Source organism: Amphibalanus amphitrite, unplaced genomic scaffold (genome assembly GCF_019059575.1).
Source record: "Amphibalanus amphitrite isolate SeventyFive unplaced genomic scaffold, NRLGWU_Aamphi_draft 001746F_arrow, whole genome shotgun sequence".
Taxonomy (NCBI): Eukaryota; Metazoa; Arthropoda; class Thecostraca; order Balanomorpha; family Balanidae; genus Amphibalanus; species Amphibalanus amphitrite.
The window spans coordinates 51,036-74,477 of NW_024883239.1; the positions used below are offsets into that span (position 1 = coordinate 51,036).

Consider the following 23,442-nt stretch of genomic DNA (forward strand, 5'->3'; position numbering starts at 1 on the left):
CTGCTGCTTTCATGAAGCACTAAAACTAATAACATGTCGGTAAAAATGTAATGTGATAATCGCAATGCGCGGCATCTCTTTTCCAACATGCTTAACCCTCGCCCGTATTGGTGTTTTGCCAGCCGTCAAAGTATAAGTGGGATGGGGGTCCGTTGTACCTACCCCCCCGCCGTTTCGCCCCTTATCGAGCTGGAGCTTCGCGAGAAAAAAAACGAGCGTGCTGCCCGTGACGAGAGGAAGCCAATGATACCCGATTTTAAGGTTCTAGGTCATTGGTTGACCTTCATGGTCAGGTCAATGACCCAAAAGTACGGAAAATCGGAACCTGTTAGAACGTCGTTAAGTGGGCTGTAGTGGTTTTTCGGGGTGCTGATCACGAATATCATGTAAGTTTTGATCAAAGATGACGTCTTGGTGCATTTAGGCCAGGTCGGGTCAGGTCATGTCAACTAGTAGGGGTCCTGCCGCGTATTCGTGGTAGTGTCAACCACCTCTGACAGCTTCGTAACATGTTACGAAGGTACACCAACTACTTCGGACATGTTCAGATGGTTGCTTAATTCGAATTTAGCTTCAAACACTAGCCTAGAAACATGTAAAACTCGAAAAAGTGAGCCAAGGTCACCTAAGGTCAATGACCGGACCTGACCTTCAGGTGACCTTGACACCCACCCTAATGCATGGGACCAACATCATTCATATCACATGTTTGAACGCTTGTAACCCCGAAAACACTACAAACGCGCGGCTAATGCGAGCCGACATACGCCGAATCGCGATTCCAGCCAAACATGGTCTTGAGAAATAGGTCACAGGTCAAAGTCATTTGGGTCCGGGGGTCATGAAATTTTCAGAGTAGGTGTAAAATTGATCATCTCGAGGGTACTGAAAGTTTTGTCGCAATCGGCCTCTTTTTACGCCAGTTATTCGCGAAAAACCGAGGGGGAGGTCCGTTCGCCTCCACCCCCCGTTCTCCTTATACGGGCAAGGGTTAACACACGCAAAAATGCAAAAAAAAAATAAGTTGACTGACCCTTACCTTGGTATCTGGTATGACCTTCAGCGGTCCATGGACCGGACAGTCTCCTTCCCACTCACGGCAGCACACTTCACAAACTGTCGGAAGACAAAACAACGGTTCTTCATAAACATCTACAACTGGTCGTGTATGTTTTAATTGCATCACTTCTATGGATCTGGTGAATTGAAACTGTGACACGTCTACATAAAAAATGACTCCGTTTTCCCCGGTAGGGTTGCCAAACGTCGTTCGGGGAGCACTGCCGCTCTTATGCCGATTTGACCCAGTTTACCTTTGAGAAGGTGGTAGGAAACTCAATGAATTAACCTAGAGGCTTAAGAATCTCTAGGCGTGAAAATAATCTTGAGGAAAGGACCATTAGGAATAAAGAAAAGCAAAACTTGACAGAACGAGCATCGATTAATTATTTCTTTTTGGAGGGAGAGTAAATAGTCAAAATGTAAGTCCTTACCGGCGAAACTATTGCCGTTTTAACACTTTCAAAATGCCTGGCAATGCCAAAACAGGCGGCAATTTGAGAACTCGAAGAAACTTTAAATAGGTTACTGCGACGCTATAATGTCTTTTTCTGAAGTAACGTCGATAACAGAATGACTGTAACACGAACAAGCGATTATTATATCGAAGGTGCAAGAATAAAACATATCCTATTGGATGCGAAATGATACTTACATATGTTATCATCATCAAGACCGTCCACTTGTCGGTAGTTTATAGCGAGGCTCTGACCTCTGCCAAAACCTCCTTCGGAAAATACTGTGGAAAGAATTGATATGCACTTAAAAAGGTGAGTAAACCACGAAAGTAACATTCACCCGTCACCTGTTCATGTTGCGACACACTGTTACGAGCTGTAAGTGTAAATTATATAAGTTATAGGTGATGCTAAAAAATAAACAAAGAATATGTTACACTCAAAGGCATTTACTCTGGAGGTCCTGAGCCAGGTCAGCACAAGTCGTCTAAGTGTGTCCGGTTTGAGGACACGCTAAGCACAGACGACTCCGACCGACCTACGCGGCAGCAGCGATCTTATGCCAGACCATAGACCTCTGCATGTCTCTGTAAATGGTTCACAGAGGTCTATGGCCATGCGGATCAAATCCGAGCGCCTGGCGCGCGGAGGTCAGTCAGGAGACAACAAGTGATTAAAGGGACATGTTCATTAGGGTGTGTCGACAGAGGGGTTTTTCTCACAGATTCGCGTTAGACAAAGATATAAATTGGCGGGAGCATGCCAAAACACTAGCCCTGCAGTTGGTTTTGCGTAAAAATGCGATTTGACGAGGCTCGGGCAGGTCGAAGTTACAGCGAAAAAGTCGCAGTCGACGGTGCTGCCACCTACATTGCCAATAACGGGCACTATCATATCGTTATAATTGGGGTAGTTTCAAATGAGAAATGACTTCTATTTTTGTTCAAACTGCTTAAGAAGAAATAAAACAATTCGGAAACATACATTTTTCCCAAATATCGCGTTCCATTTTTTCCTGTTGAGTTGTTAGGAAAGTGGTAAATTTCAAGGTTGACGGCTAAAAAACGAAACAGGAGGAACAGAGCAGGAATCACCAAGACGTGCGCCGCGCCGATGCTGTAGCCTGTAGATAAGGGGTGAGCAACAGAACCAGCATACCTAACGATTTTGATTAGTGATAGATATTTTTCTCTAAATGAAAGACTATTAGTAACTCAGGCAAGCCTTCTAATATAGGTATCGACAGGGTTGCGGCTAAAGGTACAATCGATGGCACATTACAATTATTCTGAGTTGGGAAACAACACTCTTCAGATACCTACCATCAACAACCTCACTATCTCCTATATGGGAGCTATTTCATCTGAATCCAGCGCCCTGAAAACAAACAGGTTATCATCAAAAATCTCTGTATTAGCGCCTACCGACATATGCTGAATGACGCTATCAATACCCAACATTTGTAAAAGGTGATTCGCCACACAGCCCGCCGGCGTCGGAGGGGTTGAATCAGTGAGCCAGATTGCCAGCGACTCACCGCTGAACTACCGGGCGTAACAAAACGGACGATGCGACATGACTCAGAGATCATCACAGACGCGACGGTAAGCCGCCAACAGCTCCTCTGATGTACCTATGCTTTAAAAATGTTGGCCAAAATTTAAGATCTATGTTATCTAGTGCTAATATTTGGGTTTTCGGTTTTTCTAATCCCCTCTATTTCACGGATTGCTTGAAAAAAAGCTAGAGGGTTTCTTTTTACCGATGTCAAGTGGTTTTAGTTCAAAAGATTGGTGGTGCTGCTACTGGCAACAGTATTGGCGCAATATAACCGTTCTTTAGTCACCATGTCAATAATATTGACACAATCAATGACCACCGACTCTCACTGAATGTGTCTTCCTGTGTTCCGCAGGAAGCTGAGCTGTGACTGACTGGCCATTGCGTGTCATCAGTTCGGCCAGTAGCGGCGGAATACCTTCAATTAAGGGGGGGGGGGGCACTGCCGACTTTTGGTCCCATTCATTCCATGCAACGCCCATAGGGCTAATGTTAAAATGCCAAAATCAAAGGGGGCACGGTGCCGCGGTGCCCTCCCCGTTCCGCCGCCTATGAGTTCGGCTTGACAAGGGAACCGCGAGGTGGCAGATAGCGATATTACGTATCTGAACGAGGGTTCCGCACGAGCTCAGATGGGGCGGGGTGGGGCACGACACCTGGCGGGCTGCTGGGATCGTGCTGCCGATCGAGCCCCTGCTGCCCGCCCGCGCGCCGCCGTGGGAGGTGGCCGCCTGCCCACACGTCACATTCTCCCTGGACATCGGAGCGTTGCGGCGGGACGCCCCACCTGACGAACTGCACCAGGCGGCGCAGAGACACCTAGCGTCCCTCCCCCAGCAAGCCATCTGGGTTTGGACGGATGGGTCGGCGGATGCGGGAGTTCGCAGCGGAGGAGCAGGAGCCTTTGTGGAGTGGCCGGACGGTGCGACCGACGAGCTACGCGTCCCGGCCGGTCAACTCTGCTCGAGCTTTAGGGCGGAGATGGTCACACTCCGCGCGGCCCTGAACCACCTGCGCGACCACCCGCACCAGCCGAGCGCGCCGATCACCATCTGCTCGGATTCGCATTCTGCCCTTGCGACGCTGAGAGAGGGCCCGGCGTCCCAGAGGCCAGAAGACCCTGCTAGGAGCCGCCGTCTGGACCGAACTAGCGGCCCTGGCCGGTCCGTCCCGCCGGATCCACCTACAGTGGGTGCCGTCCCATTGCGGCGTCGACGAAAACGAGCGCGCCGACCAGATCGCCAAGGAGGCGACCGCGCTCCCCCAGGCGGCGGTCCCGGTGGACGTCGCTACCGCCCACCGCGCGGCCGCCAGACTGGCCCGCGACCGCACCATCGCCGCCTGGCCGGAGGGCTGGTACCGGACCCTGATGGAGAACCGGCTGCCGCCGCCGGCCGCGACGGGGGACAGATCGTCGGCCGTCGACGTCCACCAGCTCCGCGCGGGCCACTGGTCAGGATCCCGCCAATACCTTCACCGGATTGGACGGAACCCTTCCGATGATTGCCGCCAGTGCCCTGACACCGACTGTGCGGCGGGCTGGTGCACCGTGTGCCGGGAGGAGGCCACACGCCCCGGCACTTCTTCTTCCGGTGCCCGGCCCTCATGGGCTGGCGTCTCCGGATGTACGGAACGATTTTCCTGAACCCGGAAGACGTCCGCGACGACGGAGAGGTGGCGGCCCTGGCGGCCGCCGTGAGGGACCTCCAGAGCCGCACGGCTACACCGCGGTGACGCGGCTGGAGGGAACACACAACAACAACAACAACAGCTCAGATGGCCTTCGGTTACATTTTTCGTTGCGTCTGTGATGATCTCTGAGTCATGTCGCATCGTCCGTTTTGTTATGCCCGGTAGTTCAGCGGTGAGTCGCTGGCAATCTGGCTCACTGATTCAACCCCTCAGACGCCGGCGGGCTGTGTGGCGAATCACCTTTTACAAATGTCGGGTATTGATAGCGTCATTCAGCGTATGTCGGTAGGCGCTAATATAGAGATTTTTGGTAATAACCTGTTTGTTTTCAGGGCGCTGGAATCAGATGATATAGCTCCCATATAGGAGATAGTGAGGTTGTTGATGGTAGGTATCTGAAGAGTGTTGTTACCCAACTCAGAATAATTGTAATGTGCCATCGATTGTACCTTTTACCGCAACCCTGTCGATACCTATATTAGAAGGCTTGCCTGATTTACTAATGGTCTTCCATTTAGAGAAAAATATCTATCAGTAATCAAAATCGTTAGGTATGCTGGTTCTGTTGCTCACCCCTTATCTACAGGCTACAGCATCGGCGCGGCACACGTCTTGGTGATTCGTGCTCTGTTCCTCCTGTTTCGTTTTTTAGCCGTCAACCTTGAAATTTACCACTTTCCTAACAACTCAACAGGAAAAAATGGAACGCGATATTTGGGAAAAATGTGTGTTTCCGAAAAGTTTTATTTCTTCTTAAGCAGTTTGAACAAAAATAGAAGTCATTTCTCATTTGAAACTACCCCAATTATCACGATATGATAGTGCCCGTTATTGGCAATGTAGGTGGCAGCACCGTCGACTGCGACTTTTCCGCTGTAACTTCGACCTGCCCGAGCCTCGTCAAATCGCATTTTTACGCAAAACCAACTGCAGGGCTAGTGTTTTGGCATGCTGGCGCCAATTTATATCTTTGTCTAACGCGAATCTGCGACTATCGACACACCCTAATGTTCATGTCTAACATGGGAAATGGAGTTGAGATAGCAGTTTTGTTCGTTATGTGCTAAAACCACGTAATCCGGAGCCATTCGTCTCAAAAATATAATTTGACAACACCAGAGAGGAATTTAGGTGGTCTTTACCAGAACGCCAAGCCCCAAGGTCTTTACCAGATATGACCAGATGTATATGACGTTGCCACGAAAAGACTAGATTTAAAGTTAAGGTGAACCGATTCGCCTAATAAATTCGCCATATGCTATTCAATTGTATAATTACTTTATCTTGTATCTTATGAGCTATTTAATATAGAACAATGTCACTTTACAGGGTAGGTAGATAGCTAAGCGCAATACACATTCGAAATGCATACGCAATTATCGAAACTTGCGCGCCCTAACTGTCTGTAGCACATGGTTCACCATAACCTGTAGCGACTTGTAGTTCGCTACATTCACACCATCTGGCTTTGTGTTGTATATGACGTCTTTACTCTTTACCGTAAATTACGTTATTCTTATGACTATAGTTTTTCGTTGTTTTCATCAAAATTCGGCCAATTGATGGCATGCAACCACCTGTTCAGGTATTATCATCTATTTTAAAGTATTTTGGAATCATCCACTGAACTTTTTCAAGGAGAACATATTCCTTTAACCCAAGCATGACTAGGGGGGGGGGGGGGGGCTCCACAGAGTCCCACTCCTTTTCCTGCAATATCTTCTAAACCGCTGGACGTAGCAACACGAAACTTGCAGTACCTTCGGCTACATCAATTTGACACCTCGTGTCTAAAGGAAAATTTAATGCCACAATAGATCGGCTAGAAATGACGTCAGGGTTACGTCATGTCGGCCGATTCTGATGCAAAACATTGAACTACGGCAATCGTTTTCAAGAGCTCAGTTTTTAAGATAGATCCAATTTCTGTGCATGAGAGGACTCAAAATACTCAGGGCTGTGAAACTGCTATCTCGGATTTACAAAATGAGGAAAATTTTGAAACTTTTACGTACAAAATCTAAAAAAAAATATATATATTCGTGATTTCTTTCCCTAAAATTTAACTTTTCCAAAAAAGGAGTATATCGACGCGTTTTATTATTTTTTTCAAACCAAACGTCTGTTCTCCTGTGAATTTCCGACAAGTTGGATAGAAACTTTCAAGAAAGGTACAGTCACTCGATTTTTCTCAAGTTTGTATGTCTTGGCAGATCAACCAATGCCATAACAAGCTCGCGAACACACGTATTTGATCAGGATCGGATGATTGGACATTTTTAAAAAGGGATCTTTCGTGCTTCCCGGAAATTCGCGGGAGAACAGATGTGGGGTTTGGAAAAAACGCGTTGATATATGATAGAACACATACAAATGATCTACTCTAGGAAGTTTTAGTCTGATATCTTCAAAATAGCCTAGTTATACGCGATACTTTTTACTTTGACCTGAGCTATGACGTCATCAGTGACCTGGAAGTCAATGAATTTAAGTTTCACTGGAAAGTTTTTCCAGCACTATCAGACACCTTTAAATTTAGACGATCGGTCCAGTAGTTTCGGAGATAGGAGGGTGGCTCTGTAGAGCCCCCCCCCCCCCCCCCCCGGCAGTCAGCCGCGTTATGGAAAATACCCCAGTCATGCGCGGGTTAACTCAGTTGGTGGCGAGGCACATTGTTTCCTCTCTTGCCCAATCTACCTTAGAAGAAAACAGCAAGAATAATTTAACATTTTAACGTCACGACCAAAATGACCAATTCCCAATATCTTGCGTCGGCAATGAATCTTGCGAGCTTTGCCATCTTGATTTAGGACTTAAGCCAGTTTTACCCTCCACCTATCACTGAACCATCATCACCAGCGCAAGGGGCGGCAACCACTCCCTCAGGTGCGTACTAGAACGGGGAAATCGCATTTGCGTCGTGGGTTAGGCAAAAAAAAAAAAAAAAAAACGGGTGGTCGATTTTATGTTGGTAAAACTGACCTCTTATATACCAATAAGACGTCTTAGAGGGCGACTAACGAGCGGGCGCGAAAGTGAGCGCACTTACGCACTTTCAAAAGTGCGAAATCGTATCCCTAGCCGACTTGTTCGGGCCACCCTACTGAACGGTCACTAATGACAAACCAAATTTTAGCGCAATAGGCTCGGTCCTTCGCGAAATAGGTCGTCATCCTGCACGTGCGCACGTATACAATTAGACAAACATAATAGGCTAATTGTATTATGAGGCAAACACGAAACTTGCGATACACTTTCAATCTCAATACTTACTTTGTTTTATGTCCTGAGAGTCCGGCACGCGCCCCAACAGCATAGTTGTTTTTGCAATGGAGGCGAAATGAGCACTGAAAAATACAATTGCTGGCTTCAGGGACGTGACTTATGCAATATGCAGTATGCACCAAACCATATCTTAAAAGATAATTTACAGGAAAAAATGAACAAAAACATTTGCATGTTCATAACTTCGGTCATGGATACATGCTTACTTTAGTTAACATAAAATAGTTGATTAATTGGGGTATATTATGCAACGAAATAACAAATTTAGCCTTACCAGACGGCAGACATACCCCTCAGTCCTCACCTGTCACGGTCCACCTCAGTGAACCCGATGAAGTCCTCCGACGGTGACGGCGACCGAGACCTGACCTTCTCCTCCTCCGGCGGCGACGGCGACGGCGACCTGACCTTCTCCTCCTTCACTAGAGACCGCACAGCTCGGTCCGACAACGGATCGTCGTCCGACATCGACGGAGACGACGGCCGCTCAGCCTAGAACGAGCAGATATCTTTTTCAGTCACAAGAAGCGTGCCTTCCACTAAAAGAGGCGAGCTGGCCGTTCTCTGAATGTAAACACATTCAAGGCGTTCCCAACGCTTTCCCAGGCATGTGTCAAAAGTCATTGCTAAAATACTGTGGTCTGATCATGCCTTCACATTACCTTTAACCCGCGCCGGGTCGGGGGGGTTTCGCAGGTATCTCCAAAACGGCCGCCGCCGTTTTTGGCACACCTGTTTGTGCATCTTTTCCGCACATGTTGTGAAAATTTCAGACCAAGGTCGCTCAAAGTCAGGTCACCAAAATTAGAAGAAAAAAAAATAGAATGTTCGTCATAGCTACACCGACTGAACGATTGCCTTGAAACTTTCAGCGATCGATAAGAGTAACAGTATCTATAAAACGTACATCTCAGAATTTTGATATCGGTGACCTAAGGCCAGGTCAATTTTGCGGCCTCTCCATTATAAGTCAAAGGGAGAAAATTAAAAAACGTCTCTTTTACACGAACGCCATTCTAGACACTCTCAAACATCGGAATAAAGGTAAAATTGACCCACTGAACCGGAAAATGGCACCTGTGACCATTTGTTATGTCCCCGAGGCCATCTCAGGTCACGAATAGTATCTATAAATGAATAGCAATGAATAGTAATGAAAAGTAAATAAATAGTATGAATAGTATGAATAGCATGAATAGTATCTAAAAATGAATAGTATCTACATATAAAAATAGCAGTTTTTAGCACAGTTTATTTATTTTTCATAGCAGTTTTTCGCTAATAACTTCTGATAGAGGCATGCTAGAGCGATGAAAACGCCTTATGTGTTCGGCTCGACAATGCGGACCGACTGATATGCAACATGTCCTTTTCCGGTCAGGTCATGGCCTTGACCTGAGGTCAAATTTTCAAGTTGACCTTTCAAAAATTATAGTTCATTCGAAGCGTCTCGATGAGAGGAACACGATGCTGGCAAAAGTAATGTCGTGGCTCTTTTGAGTTAAAAGTTATTGCCGAAAAAAAAACACTTCATCGTAAAAACGGCTATATTTGGAGTTGTTGCCCTCTGGAGGCTAAATCGTTGACCTGAGAACAAATCTGAGGACATGCTGGCGAAAGAGCGCTAAAAGAGCTATCGAATGCGCTTTTCCGCGGCGCTGTAGCTCTAGTGGTTCAAGAGTTAGCCGTTGGCAGTTTCCAAAATGTTGAAAGAGCCAACATTTTACCTTTGGTGACCTCTGGTGACCTGACCTTTGACCTGACTCAAAAATGACCGCAGTGTTTTCTTCCTTATTTTGGACGTTCTTTCGATTGCCGCTTACCACGTGTCGCTACGTGGCCCAGGAGCCGAGTTAGAAGGGGGGGGGGGGTGTTCAGACACCCCCGGCCCGGCACGGAAGTCTCGGAGCACCGGCCCGGCGCGGGTTAACCCGCGCACCGACGGGGGTTTGCGCCAACTTAGTACCGACGGGGGGGGGGGGCGGATGACCGCCTCCCCCTTGAATTTCGAGAACGAAGCAAGATAGGGACAAGCGGTAAACGGCATCGGATACGCACGGACAAGGTCTACAATTTTACTAAGGTCATTTTCAGGTCAGGTCAAAGATGACGTCACAGGGGTCAAAAAAGTCAAAATGGCGGAGCTAGACATGGAGTTTTTCTCGAATAACTTTCGAATTAGTCAAGATAGGAACAAACTAAGGGCATCATCGTGATCCTCTCGTGACCTCGTCAATCAGCATCGAATGATATATAAGTTGACCTCGAAAGGTCAAGGTCAAAGGTTGACCTCAGGTCATCATGTATATCATTCGATGCGTCTTGACGAGCTGAACACAATGAGACCATCCGCGCGGCTGTATCTTGTTCCTGTACGGAGTTATTGGCAAAAAAAAACTTTGGTGACCTTTGATGACGTCACATGACCTTACAGCTGCCCAACAGCAAAACAGACCTCAAGGTAGTGAAGGCTGATCGTATATGAAGTAATGTATGGTATATGGGGCCATTCCGACCCGTTTTAGTGGTAAAAACAGGGAGTTGATTTTCCCCATTGACTTATAATGGGGAGGTCGAGAAATTGACCTGACTTTAGGTCACCGATATCTTAATTCCGAGATAAACAAATTGTAGCTACTAATGACCTTATAACATCCTGCGACTTTCAAAGGCCTCCGACATCTACTGTAGCTCTGGCACGGTGACAAAGTTGCAAAAATAAGTGACTTGAGGTTGGGTCATTCAAAGTGACCTGGTGACCTGACCTTAAAAGTTAGGAGGTTCAAACTTGCACACCATGTGTAAAATTGATGAGAGAATAGTCGTACCAAAGTTCGTAGCGCCGCCGGTTTTCCTGCTATTCGCGAAAAACCTCAGGGGGGGGGGGCGGATATCCGCTCCCCCCCCCGTCGGTGCGCGTGTTAACCCGCGCCCGGCTGGGGGTCCTGGATTTCCACGCCCTGCTGGGGGGGAGGGGGGGGTGTTTGAACACACACCCCTTCTAACTCGGCCCCTGGACCACGTAGCGATACGCGGAAGGCGGCGTTCGAAAGAGCGTCAAAATAATGAGGAAATCACTTCGGTCAATTTTTTGGTCAGGCCAAAGGTCAGGTCACCAGAGGTCATTGAAGGCAAAATTTCGCCGAAATCCAGGTCAAATGTCGACAATTTCCAAGAAGCCAACGCATAACTCGGGAACCAATAGAGCTACAGCGCCGCGGAAAAGCGCATTCGATAGCCCTATTAACGCCCTTTTTGAGTAATTCTCTCAGATTTGACCTAACATCAACGGTTTTGCCTGCAGGGGGCAAAAACTGCAAAAATAGCCGATTTTTCGGAAACAGTTTTTCTGCAATAACTTCTGACCCAAGCCTTGTACGAGCTTACTTTTACCGGCATCGTGTTCCTCTCGTCAAGACGCATCGAATGAACTATAACTTGACCTTGAAAGGTCAACTTGAAAATTCGACCTCAGGTCAAGGTCATGACCTGACCGGAAAGGGTCATGTTGCATATCAGTCGATCCGTATCGTCGAGCTGAACACATCTAAAGCGTTTTGATCGCTCTAGCATGTCTCTATCAAAAGTTATTTGCGAAAAACTGTTAGATCCATTCGTGACCTAAGATGACCTCAGGGGCATAAACAGGGGTCACAGACACCATTTTCATGTTCAGTGTGTCTAAACCGGATTTTATGCGCAGGGATGCAGAGCCGTGGAAATTTCAGACAGCTCCGGCTTCGGAGAAAAAAAATCGGCTCCGGCTCCGGCGGCTCCGGCTCCGCACCCCTGATTATTACCTCTGTCCTCTCACACCAAAAGCATCATAAGACATGCAAAAAAAAGGTACCCTGAGATAATGAACGTAAGCAGGCAATAGGAAGTAGACAGGCAGACACCATACACAGGGTGTTAAAGTGTGCCTCCGTACTAGGTCAAATTGTTTAGGTATATCTCCAACATCGTATGTCCTACGATAATGAGAGACCGCTTGTTGGAAAGAATGGTCAATTTCGATTCTAACAGGCTACCCTAGTGTGGCTCTGAATGAATACGTATTGTTATGGTCGTTACACCGAGAACGACCATAACAAAATGTGTTGCGAGGCCGTGAAACACGGCGACGGCGGTGCGAAGAATGAATAAACGCACATGAACTGAAATAACCGTCAGATGTGAAGAAATTTCCACCATATCCGATACCTTGCCGATGGCCGATACCGCTACATGTTTCACCCAAGTTTCAACAAAAATTTGGTATTGAATTGTGCAATATTGTGCTTTCCACAAGGCTGGGCGTGTTGTGCATGATATATAACGGAATTACGGCCTAGCTGAATACAATTTGATTGCATTTTCTAATTAGCGGTGTTCCAAAGCTGTAGGATGCACAGTTGCAAAGATACAGTCGATCTTAGTTGGGGGGGGGGGGGGGAGAGGGAGGCTGTATTTTCGGAACACCCTGTATATAGGTGCTCACTTACCCTTGGCGAGGGAGGCTCCACCTTAATCTCTTTCTTCATTATCAGCAGAGAATTGCTCTCCGACATGCTGTCCCTGACAGCGTAGTTGCTCTGCATTGGCCTCCAGCACCTCGAGGCCTCGAGCACTGTTACAGAACACAGAGTCAATTCCATGTTTTCAGATCCTCCCAAAGACTGCTTCAACTGCATAAGTGGCTTGCCTAGGTGGTACTTGACCACTGACCAGCCCGCATCAGTGACTATGGTTCTCACTTCACAGTCTGTTGAGATATGATATACAAGGTTGAAGGTCATCACTCAACAATTACTTCATACAAATGAACTGCACATCTAACACTACACTTTTTGTCAGTTAACCCGCGACCGCCTGGGGGGGGGTCGGATCCGACCCCCCCCCCTCCGTTTTTCTTGAATAACTCATGAACCACTTTCGCTATCTACTTGAAACTTGGCATACCTTCTCCCCCATCAATTTGACGTCTCCTGTGCAATTTGTAAGAAAAAATTTCCAAAAATTTTTGAGATATATCGATTTTAGTGATGTAACTACATGGCGTTTTTAGTCAAAAAGTGGTAAATGTTTAAAAAATCGCCAAAAATCAGGGTTTGAAGCAAATTGCAAATTCAGGACATCAAAAGACGCAGCTCAGCGAGTTCTTTAAAATGGCTATCTCGGATTTTCCATAAAATGCGTTTTTCACCCCTAAAAATTCAAAAAAACTATATTTTTGGAAAACAGCTAATAAAATCCAAAATTTTTGGAATTTCCAAAAAACCGGAATATATGTTGTAGAGCTCTATTAGAACATTCGATGCCCCAAATTTCAACTTTCTATCTTGATTTTTGACCCCCAAATTGTAAAAAATAGCTCCAACATGCATAGGGCATGGTGACGTCATAAGCATTTTCGTGAATTAGAGGCACTTCTGAACATCGCATGTGAAAACAAATGGCACCACTAGATTCCTGGGACAAAGCTCGTCTAGAAGAGTGCATTTTTATGTCAAAAATAAAAAGTTGAAAAATTGACCTTTTTTTCTTAGCCCTCGTTTAGTTATGTATAGTATAAACGATTTTTTATGCTTTCAATGCACACTTATCACCAGCACAGTGACTTGGGGTCACATATAACCATTACCATCGGATTCGACGTGAAAAATAAGTCATAAAACATGTGCCGCACGCCCATGTAGCAGAAAGTGAAAACCGTGACCTTTCGTGACCTGACCTGACCTTGACCTGTACCTAGTATGACCCCTATACGCACATGGTACCTTCACTAGGCCTTTGAGGTCATTTTTGGTGAGTTTCGAGCAGCAGCTATCGATTCCGCTGTCCGTAAGCCGATTCATGCAAAACCCCTGAATTTGACCTTTGACCTGACCTTGACCCGAAAGTTGACCTCAATCTTAAAATCTTAAGAGTGCTTTGGGAAGGTCTCGTAGAGACCTTTCGAACGCCGCCTCGCGGGGCTCGATACGACCATTGGTTCTCGAGATAACAGGGGGGGGGGGGGGGGTCGGATCCGACCCCCCCCCCCCCCCCCCCAGGCTGTCGTGGGTACGGAAATAGCCCAGGCGGTGCCGGGTTTAATTCGGTGCGTAATCGTCAATTTTAGAATTAACGAAATGTGTGTACACACTACACATACCGCAATATTATGTACAAGAATCACATAATATCTCGGCGCAGGTCAGGGAGTCGGCGGTAAAGCATTCAATTTCGGCACAGCGGCAAAACGCTCCATTTTCGACGATAGCGCAAGTAGAATCGGCTGCGCCAGCACAGGTGTAGAGGTTGCGCACGCTATTTAGCAACAGTAACAACAACCAAATTAGGCACAGTTCATTCAATTTCGGCGGGTAACCGGAGGCACCCAGGTGATTCACATTTTCAGGAACGCTTCTTGAGCATCAACTGAATCATCATACAGCTTTGTGGCTTTGAGATATTCTCAGGGGGAGAAAAGCAGGCAATTGTTTGTTTAGCGTCACAGTACCTACCTAAGATCGTTTCGCTGTTTCCCGTTTCGAAATCTGATGTGAATATTGATAAGCTTTACTGAGTTAGTACTATTTGTCCTAAAAAGATAACATCTGTGGGCTGGTTTCTTTTTTATATTTCAGTACCCGCTCCTGTCCGCACATGGCGGACGACGATCGACAAGGCAAACACCAATCGTTGTTGGACTCGAGGCAAACCCCGATTCTCTTTCATTGAAGCACGTCTGTGCTGTTGTCACTGTGTGCTTAGCTTTTGCTCAAAACATGAGCCCATTTTATCAAAAGACCTGTTATTTTACTTCACCTTGAAAGCAACCCATTACCTCGTCAATCACACATAACACAATTATCTCAATCTCAACGATACCAGAATGAGTCTTACCAATCGGTTATCGTTGCACTCCCTGTATCTCCTATTAACCCGCGCCCTGCTGGGGGAGGGGGGGGGGGTGTTTGAACACCCCCCCTTGTGGTTTTTCGCGAATATCTCAAAAACAGCAAAGCGGAGCGCCGCCGTTTTTGGTACACCTTATCATACATCAATTCTACACATGTTGTGAAAATTTCAGACCAAGGTCATTAAAGGTCAGGTCACCAGGTCACTTGAAGTGACCTCACATCATAAAAAGTTTCAATGTCTGCCATTGCTACACCGAGTGACCGATCGCTTTGAAATATTCAGCGATTGATAAGGGTAACAGTATCTATAAAATGTATATACTCAGAATTTTGATATCGGTGACCTACTAAGGTCAGGTCAATTTTGCGACCTCCCCATTACAAGTCAATGGGAGAAAATTGAAATGCGCCTCTTTTGGACGAAAGACATTATTAAACACTCCCAAACACTGAATTACAAGTGGTTTAAACACACTGAACATGAAAATGGTGTCCGTGACCCCTATTTATGCCCCTGAAGTCATCTCAGGTCACAAATGGTGTCTAACAGTTTTTCGCAAATAACTTTTGATAGAGGCATGCTAGAGCGGTGAAAACGCCTTAGATGTGTTCACCTCGACGATACGGATCGACTGATATGCAACATGACCTTTTCCGGTCAGGTCATGACCTTGACCTGAGGTCAAATTTTAAAGTTGACCTTTCAAGGTCAAGTTATAGTTCATTCGATGCGTCTTGACGAGAGGAACACGATGCCGGTAAAAGGAAGCTCGTACAAGGCTTGTGTCAAAAATTATTGGAGAAAAACTGTTTCCGAAAAAAATCGGCTATTTTTGCAGTTTTTGTCCCCTGCAGGCAAAACCGTTGACGTTAGGTCAAATCTGAGAGAATTTTTCAGAAAGGGCGTTAATATGGCTATCGAATGCGCTTTTCCGCGGCGCTTTAGCTCTATTGGTTCCCGAGTTATGCGCTGGCTTCCTGGAAATTGTCGACATTCGACCTGAAAATCGGCGAAATTTTGCCTTCAATGACCTCTGGTGACCTGACCTTTGACCTGACCAAAAAAGTGACCGAAGTGATTTTGTCATTATTTTTGGCGCTCTTTCGAACGCCGCCTTCCGCGTATCGCTACGTGGCCCAGGAGCCGAGTTAGAAGGGGGTGTTCAAACACCCCCCCCCCCAGCAGGGCGTGGAAATCCAGGACCCCCAGCCCGGCGCGGGTTTATCAACTGCCAGCGTGAAACATCAAACATCCCTTGCCTACTGTGTGCAGAAGGACACGAAAATAAATTCAGCATTGCGTATCGTATCACCACGCCTCCTCTCACCCCGCCCCACCCCCATGAACACTACCAGAGGCTTAGCGCCAACATTCTAACCCGTCCCATGGATAAGACTCGTGGTTGCAGCAGGTGTATCTTTCTCCCCCCCCCCTCCCCCATACACACATCAAACAGCATCTGACTGTCCATCCGGCGCTCGGCGCATCCTTTCAACAACCGCGCGACGACACAGGGCGACGGGCGTCTCTGGCGCACGGGCGGGGTCAAAGTTCAGTAGTCGCGTACCCTGTCGGCCTGGTTTTGTTCTCCGCCGCCTTCGTTTTAAGCAGGTGCCTATGCACTTATGTTAGCACTTCCTTGATAGAAATTAATAGGTATATTGTAATGTTTTGTTTAACTCACAGAAAGCACGAACACATGAAACCATGCTCATCGCTGGCGATTGCGAAAGGAAATTTCGGCCATAAGGGAGAGGTTAGAGGGTCGGAGGCAAGCACAAGTCCAGACGATGAAATAGTGGCACCAGTAAACACCTTGAAAAACGTTTGACTTAATAACAGTGCTCCAACAAGCTCATTTTGTAAGCGAGAAATCTCACACCTGCCTCCCAATAACCGCCGAAATTGAATGGTTGCTGCCAGGCGCGTAACCACGAGTCTGAAGTTACTGGGGACCACCTGGAGGGCCGCGAAGACCAAATATGATATTTCAGGATCAGCCTTCGCCCGAGTGGGGGGAGAGAGGTGGACGTTTTTGGCCACACCTGCCAGTTTGTTGTTACGCGTGTAAGGAAAACGGCGGCGTGCACCGTCGTGAAACTTGGTATAGCTTATTATGCCTCAATTTCGCATCGTGTGTGAGAATTTTGACCCCAGGTCATCTAAGGTCGGGTCACTAGTTCAAGTAAAGTAATCATGTCTCTAAAAAACTATGTGACTTTGTCATTCCTACAGTTTACATCCCAGAAGTTTGAAACTCTAGCTTTTGCATGAGGAAATCAGTATAAGCAATACGTATACATATCTCAAAGTTTTCACATCGGTGACCCAATGCTCAGGCCAATTTTGCGACCTCTCCATTATAAAAGTCATTGGGAGAAAATTGAAATGCTCTTCTTTTAGCCCCAAAAACACATTCAAACACCGTGACACAGGTAAACATGACACACTGAACCGGAAAATTCCACCTGTGACACCTTCAATGCCCCTGAGGTCATCTCAGGTCATGAAACGTCTCCAACAGTTTTTATACCCAGTTTTTATATAAACTTAGGTAGAAACATGCTAGAGCGCTAAAAACACCATGAATGTGTTCAGCTCAACAACACCAATCGAATGACATGTAACATGACCTTTTCCGTGACCTTGGCTAGGAGTCAAATTTTCAAGTTGACCCTTTCAGGTCAACTGATAGTTCATTCGACGCGTCTCGACGAGACAAACGCGATGTCGGTAAAATCAGCGTCATACAAGTTTTGAGTCAAAAGTTGTGATACAAAAACCTTTTCCGCAAAAACGCCAACCTGGGAGCCAGTGACGTACCCAAGGGGGGCCACGGGGGCCAAGGCCCCCCCCCCCCTGAGCGCCGAAGGCGCTCAGGGGGCCCCTCAGGCCCCAGGATATTTTTTAAACACTGGATAAAACGTCTTTTACTCGGAAGAAAAATTGATATTAAAGTTTCATTTATGTGCCTTGGGTACCCGAGGGGCTCCTGCAGTCATCCAAGGGCCCCCAGTTTCCTGGGCCCCTGGTCGCCTAGGGGGCCTCTGGTAGCCGGGGGCCTGGTCTCATGAGGGCCCCTGATAGCCTGTGGCCCCTAGTCGCCTAGGGGGCCCTGGTCGGATGGGGGGCCTCTGGTCGCATGAGGCCCCTAATCGACTGGGGGGCCCTAGTTGCCTAGGGGGCCCTGATAGCCGGGGGCCCGGTCGTATGGGCCCCTGATAGTCTGTGGCCCCTAGTCGCCTAGGGGGCCCTAGTCGCATGGGGCCTCTGGTTGCATGATATTGAGGCCCCTGATCGCCTGGGGGTACCTAGTCGCCCAGGGGGCCCCTGGTAGCCGGGGGGGGGGCTGGTCGCATGGGGCCCCTGGTTGCCTGGGGCCCCCGGTCGCCCCTAGTCGCCTGGGGGACCCTGGTCGCCTTGGGCCCCTGGAAGCCTGGGATCCCCTGGTCGCCTGGGGGCCCCTGATCGCCTGAGGGCCGCTGGTCACCTAGAGGGCCCCTGGTCGCCTGGGGGCCCCTGGTCGCATGGGGCCCCCTGGTCGCATGGGGCCCCCTGGTCGCCTGGGGGCCCCTGATCGCTTTGGGGACCTGATCGCATTGGCCCTAGGTCGCCTGGAGGGCCCTGGTCGCCTGGGGCAGTGGGGCCCCTAGTCATCTGGAGGACCTGGTCGCCTGGGAACCCCTGGTCGACTGGGGGCCCCTGGTCGTCTGAAAGTACGCTTATCACCTGATTGATCCCAAATCATCTGAGTGGCTACTGGCTACTGGATATAAGTAGTGACTGGAGTAGGCACTCATCTGAAGGAGCCAATATCTTTCACGGTGCCGGAGATATCACAGAAAAACAAAAAGGCTTAACTGAATACCCCCCAACCTTGGCCCCAAAGGCGTCATTGGCTAACACAGGGATGTGGGTCGATTTGCAATCGCATTTCCTCCTAAGTCCTATTCCTCCAATTAATACAGAGTGTCCCAGAATTACCCAAGCATTTATTTTCTGGCTAAAAGTACAATTGCGCTCGATTCCTAGTGAAACATATAATAGCCGCGTTTACATAGGGCTAGTTGCCAGATAGTGGAATTCCGATAACGAGACATCTATTCCCCACTATTATATTATATACCTACATATCCGGCATTGGAGGATGTTCAGTAATTGAGGCGCTCGCTCATAAAATGCCGTGCGTTTCATGCACACTCCTTAAAGGAAATAGTTCACTTTTTAACATGGGTTTTGAACTGGAATAGCAGTTCCGTAGCTTGGGCTGAGACGAGCATAAATCAGGAGCTTTTACAGCCCAACGATCACCCTAGGCAAAGATATTCTATTTCTCGTCCCGAAAAAGGTGTCTTGCGTTGAGGATGTGTGCCTTGCATATATTTCCATCCAGTATGAAAAGAAAGAGCATGGGTCCCGAAAATTATTCAGAAACTAGAGAAATTATCTACGAGAACTCTAGAGAAATTCTCGTACTGATCAATTAGGGCATTCAGGGGAACATTATCAGATCGAGCAGATCGCCCAAATGCCGGTGGCTGCGATAATTTCTCTGTTTCTGAAGAATTTTCGGGACCCATGCTCTTTTCATACTGGATCGCGTGTGCCTTACAGAAACTGAAAAGTTCTTCCTATATCAAAATATAGAAAATAATCTTTTGTTATAAAAAGGTTTTATTTTCTTTGCTGATTATTTTGAACATAAAAAATCATAAATCCGTTGCAAAAAAAAATAATTTCGTGAAAGTGAACTATTTCCTTTAAGCAAAGATATTTTTACTTTCCAATTTTCCACATTTTCTCAAGGCTTAGACCGTTACAGAGACCGTTTTAATTGACTTTGATGAAGTTGAACGCGAGAAATCACAACCAAATGCTACATAAGGTTGTAAAGAACTGAATTGCGTTTTCCCACACACGTGGCGTTTTCTCACCTACGTCTGCAGGAGAGACCGGACCCACTATGCCCCCCCCCCCCCCACCATCGAAAGGTTCTTCATGACTCCCGGGGGCCCCCGGGGAACCTGGGGGGCCCTATACACTGTGGGGGCCCCTTCGAAAGCAGGTGGCCCCCTCCTGGGCGAAATCCTGGGTACGTGCCTGCTGGGAGCTAAACCGTTGACCTTAAGGCAGCACTGCAGCTCCATTGGTTCCTGACTCATGCGCCGATTTGTGAAAAGTTGTCAAAATTGGGAACCAAAAGTTGGTGAAAATTTTACCTTTGGTGACCTCCAGTGACCTGAGCGATGACCTGATCGAAGATGACATGGGTAATTCTTAAATATACTGTAGCGAGCTATCTGTTGCTTTTTACCGCGTCTTTCTAGGTTGCTCACTTTCCGAGATAATCTGGTGTGGCCAAAAAGCCCCTCTCCCACCATGGCAATGTTGGCTGAGAGACCCACGCGGGCGCTGGCTCGGCAAAACATCCATAGTTTTGTCTTCCGTTGACTACATATTACTCTTCATGTCGATTTAGAGACAATATTTGGCTATTTCAGCAAATTGAGGAGGTCGTCGGTTTTACTGGGGACGGTCCCCAGTAACCGAAAAGTTACTGGGGACCGGTCCCCAGTGTCCCCAGTGGTGGTTACGCGCCTGGTTGCTGCTGTTCTAAATATCGTGCGGCCGTCTCCAATTTCCAGGGGTATCGCCGAAATACAATGCGGACACGCCGAATTCGGGCGTCTTTTGCTGCCTGCGCCGAAATTAAATGATCTAATGCCGATCACCGCTATAAACGGCCGACATGCAATGCTATACTGATACACAACTGATACATAGCTTAGCGGTATGTCTACAAAGAATCCGCCAGGTCTAAAATGGATGCGTACGTACCGAAATAAACTAACAAAAGGTGTATACCTACACCAACATTCAACATAACCCTACCTCAGTTCATACCTGCATAGGGTTTACATTATACCTACATTGACATATCCACACTTAAAAAGCTTAGATCCTGAATCACAGTTTTCACACAGTCACAGTCTCACATAATCACAGTCAGTCTTCAATCATGTAAGAAAAGCTTGCAATAAAGGTTTCATGCATATGAAATATGGGAGTACATATGAAACATTCATTTATGTAACATATCAAACATGGCCCTGTTTCACCGGTGATAGCAGCACGCTGCTATTACACGTGTCAAATTGGGTTTCCATGGAAACATCAGCAAACCACGATGCCGTCAATCTGTGTGATGTCATCAAATATTGCTGCTAACATCTTCACGGCTGTGCGATCAAACAAATGTATCAAACGCATTCAACCAGACAGCAACTCTGTTCCAAACGCAGCTATGAAAAAGCTCACGGATTACACGAAACGTCATTAGTGTAACGTCATCACATTACGTCAGCTCGCGCAATTTGATAGCAGCGTAAGATGTAAACATGCGACTAAGCGGCAGTCATCCTCCGAGTTTTCTGTGCAATTCGGCGATGTTTCGATTAGACCTTCCCCGGCGGTGAAAGTGTTGGGGATGGATGTTGACGGAGGATTAACGTTTGAGAAGCATGTTTCTAGTATAGTTAGACGGTGTTATGCCACTCTTGGTGGACTATCAAAAATGGCTGGCAAATTGCCAGAACCTGTGAAGAAAATGATTGTTGAATCACTTATTTTTCCGCATCTCAGTTATTGCTCTTCTGTGTGGGCCGGCTGCAATGCTACCCAACGGCATCGCTTACAAAAAGTGTTGAACCATTGTGCACAGGTGGTGAAGGGGGCAAAACGGCGAGACCATGTAACGCCGTTATTAGCTGAGCTAAAATGGACGTCACTTGACAACCTTGTAGCCGAGCGCGACGTTTCCCAGATGCACTATTTGCTAAATAACGAACAGGCGCCCGGCAGCCTGACCGCGTGCATTGTACACCGCAGTGATGTAGCCACTAGGGACACCAGAGCCTCTCTGGCTGGTCTTCTGCAGATTCCCAGGGCGCGCAGTGAGCATGCACGAAGGTCCTTCTTTTATCGTTCGCCCGCTCTGTGGAACCGGGCGCCGGCTGAAGTGAGAGAGGCGCGCTCTGCGACGGCGTGTCGCAGAAGGGCGAGGAAATGGCTCGCCATGTCCTCGCCATAGCGGATAGCCGAGTAGGACACCGGACATCGGATTTTACCAATCTTTTAGTGTATCTATGTCTTTTTATCGCATGTTTACATCTTAACCTGTATTGTGTGTATGTACTATTTGACTCTTGTTCTGAAAAGCCATGAATGTGGATGAACATATGAATACATGATGATGATGATGAGCGTGCTGCTACCTATCACCGTGAAACAGGGCCCATGTATAGTGTTTGACATTTGTGACTTGGGAGTTTCACCTTACCCTATGAGCTCGGATATTACTATAGCAGCCGCTGGAGTACAAGTAGTCTAGAAAGCCTCAATCCTCATAAAGCAAGTGGGCCTGATCAAATATCAAGTCGTGTTTTGATTATTGGACAAACAAATGTCCAGACAAAAAAAAAATCATGGGATGAAAAAAATGCACAGACAAAGAAATACACAGACAAAAAAGCACATATCAAAAATGCACAAACGAAAAAATGTACAGTCTGTCTTAAAAGTACCGCGCAAAGTGGCAATGGATCCATCAAGCCTGACCGAGAAAGGGTCTGCTTTAATTTGAAAGTCACCGACCAATTGACCTAGGGAATGGACGAGGATGTCAATTGCTTCAGTGACCCAAATTTGGCAGGCCCTTCCTCAGTCAGGCTCGATGGATCCACTGTCACTTTGCGCGGTACTTTTAAGACAGACTGTACAGATGGAAATTATGACACTAAAATAATTGGATGAAAATCTGCAAACAAAAATATATCCAACAATAAAATATTAGATGAAAATCTGTCAGGTCATAAGTTAGTATTGGGTTTCCATGGAATCCAACAAATTTGGATGCTCTAACACCTCAACGTGGGAAAGCATTCAGGACACCAGAATGCCCTATCTGGTAACTGGTTGATATTGTCTTGGTCAGGAGACGCTTTATGTAAAAGTAGATTAAACGAAAAAGCTCACTTTGCTGAAACTAGTATTTTAGGGACGACAGTGAAAACAGGGCGCCTGGGGCGATTTAATCGAGATTCATGAGGTTTACACGTGACGTTGAGCATGTAGAAGGCCCACGGAGGGGGAGAAGTTCCAAATGTCACGTGACTAATATGCCCTCCGGCGCCCTGTTTTCACAGGCGTCCTATTTTAGTACCTATGGATTTATGATTTTTTATGCTCAAAATGATAAGAAATACCTGATAAGATAGGATTAGGAAGGCTCTGTGGCCTGGTCGATCCTCTCTTGATGAGCCCCCAGCTTTTTGAATTGGATGACCTTTTATACAATAAAAACTTTTTGTAAAAACATTATTTTCTATATTTTAATATATTAATAATTATATTCCTTATAAAATAATGTTTGACGTAGAAGCTTATTATGCGTTAACCAATCATATTGCATAGTTCAAACCTACGGATACTGCATTGGCTG

The 23,442-nt window shown here is 46.9% G+C and overlaps 1 protein-coding gene across 6 annotated transcripts in view; it reads right to left on the bottom strand.

The window, feature by feature from the left end:
• LOC122374952 (zinc finger protein 271-like) overlaps positions 1-23,442 on the bottom strand; it is a 62,327-nt gene that overhangs the window by 35,994 nt on the left and 2,891 nt on the right. For 5 of the 6 annotated variants that reach the window (XM_043354044.1, XM_043354047.1, XM_043354046.1 and 2 more), the window contains exons 2-6: positions 12,539-12,663; positions 8,359-8,546; positions 8,043-8,116; positions 1,715-1,798; positions 1,040-1,116 (exon numbers count right to left, since the gene is read on the bottom strand). In XM_043354044.1, coding sequence (XP_043209979.1) covers positions 1,040-1,116; positions 1,715-1,798; positions 8,043-8,116; positions 8,359-8,546; positions 12,539-12,634 — 519 coding nt within the window. In that variant the 5' untranslated portion in view covers positions 12,635-12,663. Of the gene's footprint in view, positions 1-1,039; positions 1,117-1,714; positions 1,799-8,042; positions 8,117-8,358; positions 8,547-12,538; positions 12,664-22,865; positions 22,922-23,442 lie in introns of those variants that run through there. The other variant, XM_043354048.1, reaches the window with a different exon arrangement.